Here is a 10,172-nt window from a genome sequence, read left to right as displayed (position 1 = left end):
TTGCACCTATTAATGAAGAAATACATAGAGCATGCATCTTAATGCAAACTGGACTAAGTGGACACGGTATGTGATAGAACCGGGACGCCCACGTATATGTAGGCCATCACTGCAGCCTTTTGGTCCCAGGATTTTTTTAAAAAAAACTAGGTCCCAGGTTTAGGGGTCTTACTAATCTATGAATGTAGCAAACTCATTTTTTGTGTTATCTCAAAAAAAAAAACTCATTTTTTGTGTATGTAAATTATGTTGATGATGAACTAGCGATGATTGTAGTGTAAAATCTTCCACGAAACTATTGTTTCAAATATACAGTTTAGATTTTCAGGATCTGCTGTGGCGCAAGGTATCTCGTATTGGAAAACATTTTTCCAGCTTCCTGATCTGAAATATTCGTGTTAGGCTTCTGGATTATTTGTTAGAGAGTTGCTTATATTCATAGCACGGATACCGCATTGGACTTAGTTTAGTTCCAGTTTCCCCGTACGTGACCGTATCGTATACTGAGTACTTTAGATTTCAGACTCGGAAAAGGAACACCTCAAAACCTAAACGTGCTGCAGTCGATCTGCGCGTAACGGATTCACCAGGTTTTCGACTTGAGGCGAGTATATATATATATGCAGCGGCCAGGACTCCAGGAGAGCGATCACGAAGAGGAAGAGGAGGAAGGCCGGCCACAATGGAGAAGCTGGAGCAGATCCAGCAAACCCTGAGCGAGATCGACGATCGAACCCCCGACGCCCTCCGCGTCGCGTTCAGCCTCGGACACCGCGTCTCGCCTGCGCCAGCACCCGGAGAGGAAGACCGCATCGCTAGCTTCGCCGCCTCCGTGCTGCCGCCGCCACCACTGGTTTCAGAACTCCACGAAGTGCCTCTCGCATCGACTGCCTCCGAGGACGATGCGACGAATAAGGTGCTGAGGATGGAGTGGGCTTCCTGCTATCTACCGGACCACGACGAAGACGCACACTTCGGGCACGACGAGGCCGGCGTCCTCGGCGTGGCAGACGGCGTGGGATCGTACCGCAATCGCGGCGTGGACGCAGCCGCGTTCTCACGAGGGCTCATGACGAGCGCCTTCATGCACGTCCTGGCGATCGAGCCCGGCACGGCCGTCTGCCCATACACGCTGCTGGAGCGGGCGTACGACGAGACGGTCGCGTCCGCCGCGTCCGGGGCCTCCACCGCCGTCATCCTCTCGCTCGCCGGCGCGACGCTCAAGTGGGCGTACATCGGAGACAGCGCCTTCGCCGTGCTCCGGGGCGGCAAGATCGTGCACCGTTCGCGGGCGCAGCAAAGCCACTTCAACTGCCCGTTCCAGATCAGTGCCGGCAGGAAGGGGGACAGCGTCGCGAAAGCAGATGTCGGCGAGATGCCTAAATGACCTACACCAATAGCTCTCCTTTACATGCCATGACTCTGCCCTGCTAAACACCAGTGACCTCACCGTCGCCAATCACAAATAGAAAGTTCTGGCCAGCTGTATTCTGTGTTCCGTTTGTTAGTTGTTGTTAGTCTGATGGAAGGGATGTGGTAGGGCAATGCAGCCTTCCCTTCCGTTGTCACATAATTTCTAGCGACATGACGGTCGTAAGGAGCCACTGTGGCACCCCAGTTAACATACACATGGTCCCTAATTGCTAACAAACACTCCTGACCCAACCACTCAATCAGGTTTCAGAACTGAACATCAGGCTGCAAAAGAAAAAGAAACGCGTGCAAAACCTGGGATCTGATTCTCCTGGGAACCGGATCAAGCCAACAACCAGCTGGGCTAGGATCGATTGTGAGAAAACTACAGGAAACACAGTACTTGTGGCTAAGTTCTACGGAAAAAGAATCTACTGAAAAACGAGAACGACAGGTTAACTGAATAAAAACAGCGAGCTGGCGCATCGGCGACGGAACGACGACATCGGCCACAGATCGGTGGCGCTGAGTTGTTCGTGACATGCTAAGGTGAAAACGAAGACGCAGAGGCCTCCCAGTGTGCTCGTACGCGAGTAGGTGTGCGTAACAAGATCAGCTAGTGCCATGGACCTGCGTGTGCTAATTAACTATATATGGGATCCCAAACAAAACGGAAGAAACAACTGACCCATCCCGTCCAAAGCATTCATCCATGCCGCCGCCACCTCGTCCTCGTCTATGACGGAGACCGCACGCTCCCCACGGGACACCCTCATGCATGCGTCCAAGTCACCTGATGGATAAACCAAAAAGTAGAGATCCAATCAGCAGCAATAAGTACACACCCGCTCAAGGAGAAAGATAGGGCATGACAAGATCTGGCATACCTCCTCTCCGATCCGAGAAATGAAGTCGGTAGAATGACCTGGTGGCGGTGACCGAATCGACGATGAAGTCAGCATGCCGAAGATTGAGTCGACAGAGTGCCCTCTCTCCTCTCCTCTCCTCTCCTCTCCGAGCAAGAGTCAAAGTCTAAGTCACACGCGACGCACGCGTAAGATCCACCCCTCCCAGTATATATAGAGCTAATTGGTTGAAAGAAGGGTAGGTTCGAATTTTGAGGGAGTGAAATTAGGCCGGAATTATCAATATGTGTTTCTAAGCATGGATGGCTGAGATGCGTACTACTCCCACGGATCGATGAGGTGGCACTTGAGAAACCAAACCTTCCGTATCTACTGAGGTGAGGAAATCATGGGCAGTCCAATTTGCAGGAAAGGCAAGAGCGTTGATTGAGGATGGACGCATATATTTCTAGCGGATGGAAGAAGTCCTTGTGAGCGATGTATATGGTTAACTGAGTAATAATGGATTGGTAAATACATGCTTCCTTCATTGCCTCACAAGGGAGAGAGAGAAAATTATTCTGATTCGATTGCTTCTTTATTTCTTTGGTATGAACTATTGTAATATATGTATGGTTGAAATCATCAAGCTCTCTAGGATGGATGAAGATGCAGATTATCCCGTTTGCTCTGCCTCAGCACCAGAAACTCTCAAATAAATATTTCACAAGCATTGCAGTTGACATTGGCGACTAAAATCTTGGTCATGCCACTAATTTTCTTTAAATTTAAAGGTAGTTAATTTTCATTCCTCAAATTGTGGCATACATGCCCAGGTTCCTTGCACACACAGGATTCCAATGAGTGACACTTCTGTGAACTCACTTTTCTACTAGTGAGTGATATCGCTCCAGGTTTCTACTATTACAGAGAAAACCACTCGAGGGGAAAACTCACTAGATTGGAAACTACTAATTAGAGCTACGGAACGCCCAACAAAGATATAAACACATTTAACTAGTACAAACAGTATCAGGTATCTCACCACAACTTTAAGATCCATGTAGTGCCTTCTCGATAATCAGACGAAACATGGAAGTGATAAACTATTGTTCAGTATCCAGGTTGTGGGCTTCCACTCTTTGCATCTATTGACATCCGCTTGCCAGCTCATCATGCTTATGCCACGCGCCAGTAACTCGGGCTCATTCCTCTGCTCTCCTTGAATGATTTCTTTGTGTAATTTATTGGCCACTACTCAATATGTCGGAAAGGCAGCGGATGGCAGGTTGGACGTTGGACGAAATTGCAATGCCACATTGAGTTAGCATCATGAATGACGACTGCGTTTGCGGCAACATCGGTGAAATTCAACAAAAAAGCGTACCTTTAGCAGATTTGAGAGCAACTGCTACACCTACCTGGACCTCCCCATTCAACGATAAGATGAATAGCAACCCTCGCTCTTACTTCTAGAAGATCGCAAGATGAATGTTGGTCAGCAGATACAAAACTTTCTAAAGTAATGAAATAAATGGATGTTTCTTTAATGACAACGAGGTAAAACGGATTATATGTTCATGCTATTTCTTGAAGAAAGTTTATGAATGGATGCTATGTCTAGTTGAGGCAATGTGCAAGCTTCACCATTCGCAAGCGGGACAAAACACAAGGCTGAAGCATTAGCAACAATTACGAATGCTCTTGGGTTATCATGTTCCTCAAAAGCTCAGATATCAGCTTTACCATTCGCTGGTTGACTAATTATATTTTTTTCGAAAGCTCTTGCTCATTATCTTCAGTAATCCAGGACTATTAGTCCTTCTCAATTAAGTCCACAAAGATGATATTGGCAATGTTTTAGCTCAGCTAATGTAGTGATTTAAGTTGGAGCTTGATGGCGTGTAACTCACACGTTCGTTGGGAACCCCAAGAGGAAGGTATGATGCGCACAGCAGCAAGTTTTCCCTCAGAAAGAAACCAAGGTTTATCGAACCAGGAGGAGCCAAGAAGCACGTTGAAGGTTGATGGCGGCGGGATGTAGTGCGGCGCAACACCAGGGATTCCGGCGCCAACGTGGAACCTGCACAACACAACCAAAGTACTTTGCCCCAACGAAACAGTGAGGTTGTCAATCTCACCGGCTTGCTGTAACAAAGGATTAACCGTATTGTGTGGAAGATGATTGTTTGCAGAAAACAGTAGAACAGTATTGCAGTAGATTGTATTTCAGTATAGAGAATTGGACCGGGGTCCATAGTTCACTAGAGGTGTCTCTCCCATAAGATAAACAGCATGTTGGGTGAACAAATTACAGTTGGGCAATTGACAAATAAAGAGGGCATGACCATGCACATACATATCATGATGAGTATAGTGAGATTTAATTGGGCATTACGACAAAGTACATAGACCGCCATCCAACTGCATCTATGCCTAAAAAGTCCACCTTCAGGTTATCATCCGAACCCCCTCCAGTATTAAGTTGCAAAGCAACAGACAATTGCATTAAGTATGGTGCGTAATGTAATCAACAACTACATCCTTAGACATAGCATCAATGTTTTATCCCTAGTGGCAACAGCACAACACAACCTTAGAACTTTCTGTCACTGTCCCAGGTGTCAATGCAGGCATGAACCCACTATCGAGCATAAATACTCCCTCTTGGAGTTACAAGCATCTACTTGGCCAGAGCATCTACTAGTAACGGAGAGCATGCAAGATCATAAACAACACATAGATATAACTTTGATAATCAACATAACAAGTATTCTCTATTCATCGGATCCCAACAAACGCAACATATAGAATTACAGATAGATGATCTTGATCATGTTAGGCAGCTCACAAGATCCGACAATGATAGCACAATGGGGAGAAGACAACCATCTAGCTACTGCTATGGACCCATAGTCCAGGGGTAGACTACTCACACATCACTCCGGAGGCGACCATGGCGGCGTAGAGTCCTCCGGGAGATGATTCCCCTCTCCGGCAGGGTGCCGGAGGCGATCTCCTGGATCCCCCGAGATGGGATCGGCGGCGGCGGCGTCTCTGGAAGGTTTTCCGTATCATGGCTCTCGGTACTGGGGTTTTCGCAACGGAGGCTTTAAGTAGGCGGAAGGGCAGGTCAGGAGGCGGCACGAGGGCCCCACACCACAGGGCCGCGCGGCCAAGGGGGGGCCGCGCCGCCCTAGGGTGTGGCCCCCTCGTGGCCCCTCTTCGTCTCCTCTTCGGACTTCTGGAAGCTTCGTGGCAAAATAGGACCCTGGGCGTTGATTTCATCCAATTCCGAGAATATTTCGTTACTAGGATTTCTGAAACCAAAAACAGCAGAAACAAAGAATCGGCACTTCGGCATCTTGTTAATAGGTTAGTTCCAGAAAATGCACGAATATGACATAAAGTGTGCATAAAACATGTAGATAACATCAATAATGTGGCATGGAACATAAGAAATTATCGATACGTCGGAGACGTATCAGAGCTAACAATTCCTAAATAAATAGGTATCCTCAACATAACAACACATGCATGTTGGAATATATAGGAGCTAGACGATGCTATCTGCTTTACACTCTTCAAATTAAAGGAAAACGCGTACTCAGAATGAAAATTTGTAGATGCAGACAATACTGCATAGCTTTCTTTGGTATGCTGATACATAGTCACCAAGTGTTTCATGACACACCTCAACTCTTTTAGCGTGTGTTAGTGGAGAAATCAACCATTAGGGGAGAAATGTAATCTGGAAATGGAAAATGAACAAGGCAGCCAATTAGAAGCTAAATCTTTTTTTGTTTCTCGAAAATGCACCATGATAGCAGAGGGTGTGTCAATCTATGATCTTACTTTAACTTGATTTTTGTACTAACGCAACTAATTTACTAAAACAAAGAACAATAGCATCATGAGGTGTAGCAAGCAACGTTACTTCGGAATGTAATAATCATGAGGTGTTCATAATTTCCTGTACTTGTGATGTCTGATGGCTGCAAAAGCATACTACGGATCATTCTAAGCATTGCAAGAGAATTACTGCTAATAGTATTAGAGTTTGAAATTCTAATCACAACCATCCAAAGTAGACTAATAACAGTGTGAACTTAATTACAAAATTATATAATATGAAAAACTTAGTTCTAGAGAATGTACTATACAACACGAATAGTAGGCATTAACCAGATTAATAGCAGCAAAACAACAATATCATGCCATGAGCAAATCCTAGAAACCATCCCACCACCACTATAATCTAAACCCGCGGTTCATCGGCTCGATGGTGGAGCACATCACAACCACAACTCCATGGATGGGGCATCACAGAGCACTAAAACAAAAAGGATAAAAAACCAGAAACTGACCTAAACCTAGGAGGCAGGAAGGCCACCGTCGCCTCGCGCTGCCAGGCCAAACCTAGTTTAGCAAAATCATGCTGCAATTTATTATTTTATTTTGATAGTCAAAAAATTTGCAATGCATGTGCACCTAAAAGTAAACAACATATGAAGATCACAATCGTTCAGAAAACAATCGCCTAACACCAGCGTCTTACTTAAATCAAGAAAGAAAGCAGGTAATGCCATATACTACTGGTTAATCATACCGGAAAACACACCTGGATGGTACCAGGAAAGTACTATGTGTTCAAACATACCCTACCGGAACATGATTTTACCATGTGAAAAATAAATGAAGTAAAATACGACAAGAACAACCGACAAACACGAGGAATAAGTGCATGTTTTCCATCCAAGAATTAATGTACAACTCACCCAAGCATGTGACGTATTCTGAAGGAGGGTCTGGTTACTCGCCGGGTAGTACATCACCCAACTGCTCTCCTTTGCGTTTGTAGCGGTGCGCGTGTAGATGCCAATGTCAAGAACAGAGCGTCATTCTGGTGGCTATAACTGCAGGTGCTCACGCAACCGCCCTGGTTCGAGTCCTGGACTCGCCAGGTGCTTCTTCTATAAAACAAAGCTACCAAGGGCTAGTCCTTGCATTCCTTTATTCATTTATTTTTCTAGGTGCCGATGCCATTCAGCAGAAGCCACTCAAATATGCTCCCGGTTTCACAGGCTTCAAAGACCTGCAAAATAAGAGAAATTTACACTTCAAGCAATTGATTTAAGCCCTAGATCATGCAGAGCAAAAAAAACAAAGAACTGATCGGGTATCAGGCTTTTGTAAGTTGTATATCAATCTGCAATACTCTTGGTGTACACAATACATGTATCTGGCCAGGACATGCATATTACACTTGAAATGCATCTGGAGAACCTCATCAGGCCGACACAAAAAAGGTGGCACAAACTACTTACATCATGTACCCTTGGTGATATCATCGACATCAAAAGAATCATAGGAGGTTTTCTCCTCATACACCTTGAGAAAATGACTTCAATTTCTATCGTGAGTGATAAAAAAGTGAATATGATCATCTTTCGGCCACAAATATGGGTACCTCAGATTCTTAATGCCTAACAAACACTACAGGGACACTTCATAAACGAGTAGCATAACATGGAGCATAAATATATCACAAGGGAAAGACACAAATTTGGCAGCTACGAGTTTAGCAACATTGTCAAATCAACCACGTACATGGAAACGACCAAAAGATTTCACAAAAAGATTAGATACAACATTAGATTTAAAAAAAAGCTTAGGAGACGACTTCAAGCTACAGATTAACTAAAAAAAGATCTAATTCTCTTCTCTTGTCTGTTTTAGCTCATATTTGAATAACACCAGAATTTAGTTTCCCAAGAAAAAAGTGCACGAGACAATGAAAAGGGAGAGAATACCCTTACGCCAATCAAAACTTTGAAGCTCCCGGAAAATTTTGAAGTTTGGCTAAAGTAACTATACAACTCTACATAAATTCGCTTGGTAAATAAGAACATATAAAATTTCATCTAGTTAATTCATCTTCCAGTTGAGATTCTGGATCCTAACACCTAATCAACAAATTAATCGGTAAGATGATATATTGAAACCTGCACATGAATAAAATAATTAATACTGTGAAGGGGTAAACATTTCTGATAGTACCAGCGGGAAAGAAAATCTTACTATGTGGAATATAAGAACATACTTATAAATTAAATCAATCAAGGAGTGGAGAGAATAGCTAGCCACAATAAAGTAACAGACTATGTAATGAGTAGTCGAACACCTCGTATAAATTCGACAACGGAAAATGTCATCTTCATGTAAAGGAAAGTCTGTTTCACTTCTAAAATTTCCAACTCAGTAAAATGAAGAATACCAGCTACAACCGAGAGAGTTGCCTCATGCAAGATATTCCAACAGAGAGTACAACCTCTCGCAATTATAGCAAAAATTCAGCAAGGCTTGTGAGAACTCACCCATGCGAGCAACAATCAGGAGATTGCCTTCTACAACCAGTAGAATGGCCAGTACCATCCCTAATACAAAATCTCACGGGTGAGGAGGAACAAACTAAGTACTCGATTAATGTTCCCAGTCATTTAGTGTTCAACATAAGCGTTACCATTTTCCATGTCCATTAGAGTTAAGAGAGGGATTTAGTCAATTGTCATTGCAAATAAGAACCACCAAGATATCATGCATAATATTGGAGAAACTTATCAAGAATAACTGAAGTACTCTAGCAGATGCTCTAAGAGGAATAAATATGTGATCGTGTGTTGTGGTATTGATGACCCACAAGTATAGGGGGTGTATCGTAGTATCTTCGATAAGTAAGAATGTCGATCCCAACGAGGAGCAGAAGGTGTTGACAAGCAGTTTCGATAAAGGATTCACTGTAAATGCTCACAGACAAGTATTCAGGGGGTTTTGATGTAACAGTTGAATAAAGTACGAGTAAGTAAAGTGCGAGAGTAACAATTGCAGCGAGTGGCCCAATCCTTTTTAGCACAAAGGACAAGCCGGTTTGTTTACTTATAATGACCAAACGTTCTCGAGGACACACGGGATTTTAGTCTAGTGCTTTCGCTACATACGGCTAAATAATCTTCATTGTTATGATAAGTGTTGTGTGGGTGAACCTATGCTAATGTACCGCCCTTCCTAGGACTAATACATACTTGTGATTATACCCCTTGCAAGCATCCGCAACTACAAGAAAGTAATTAAGAATAAATCTAACCACAGCCTTAAACTCTGAGATCCTGCGATCCCTCCTGCATCGATATACCAACGGGGGTTTAGGTTTCTGTCACTCCGGCAACCCCGCAATTAGCAAACGAATACAAGATGCATTCCCCTAGGCCCATAAATGGTGAAGTGTCATGTAGTCGACGTTCACATGACACCACTAGAAGAATAACACCACAACTTAAATATCACACCATTGAATATTACTCAACCATAGTTCACTACTAACATTTAGACTTCACCCATGTCCTCAAGAACTAAACGAACTACTCACGAGACATCATATGGAACATGATCAGAGGTGATATGATGATGAATAACAATCTGAACATAAACTTGGTTCAATGGTTTCACTCAATAGCATCAACAACAAGTAGAGATCGATACCGGGAGAGTTTCCCCTATCAAACAATCAAGATCAAACCCAAATTGCTACGGCGATGACGGTGTCCAGCGGTGATGACGGCGGTGATGATGGTGGAGATGATGATGATGGTGATGGAGATGATGTCCAGCTCGATGACGGTGACGATGGCGTCGATTTCCCTCTCCCGGAGGGAATTTCCCCGGCGGATTCCTGCCCGCCGGAGAGCTCTTTTCTCTCTGGTGTTCTCCGCCCCGCAGAGGCGGCTGTAACTCTTCGCGAGGTACCCTCTGTGGCTTAGGTTTTCGGGACGAAGGATTTCACGAAGAAAAGGAGGCGAAAGGGGTCGTGGGCCCCCCAAACCACATGGCGGCGCGGCCAGGGCATGGGCCGCGCCG

At 44.4% G+C, this 10,172-nt stretch overlaps 1 protein-coding gene across 1 annotated transcript; it reads left to right on the top strand.

The window, feature by feature from the left end:
• The first annotated feature begins 682 nt into the window (after positions 1 to 682).
• On the top strand, positions 683 to 1,387 carry LOC139832351 (putative protein phosphatase 2C 23). Its single transcript, XM_071822085.1, has one exon. It carries the CDS (start codon positions 683 to 685, stop codon positions 1,385 to 1,387), a length of 705 nt encoding a protein of 234 aa, XP_071678186.1.
• The last annotated feature ends 8,785 nt before the right edge of the window (positions 1,388 to 10,172 follow it).

The sequence above is a fragment of the Lolium perenne genome, chromosome 6 (genome assembly GCF_019359855.2).
Source record: "Lolium perenne isolate Kyuss_39 chromosome 6, Kyuss_2.0, whole genome shotgun sequence".
Taxonomy (NCBI): domain Eukaryota; kingdom Viridiplantae; phylum Streptophyta; class Magnoliopsida; order Poales; family Poaceae; genus Lolium; species Lolium perenne.
Note: the sequence above shows the minus strand (reverse complement) of the source record. Positions and strands in the feature narration are given on the sequence as shown.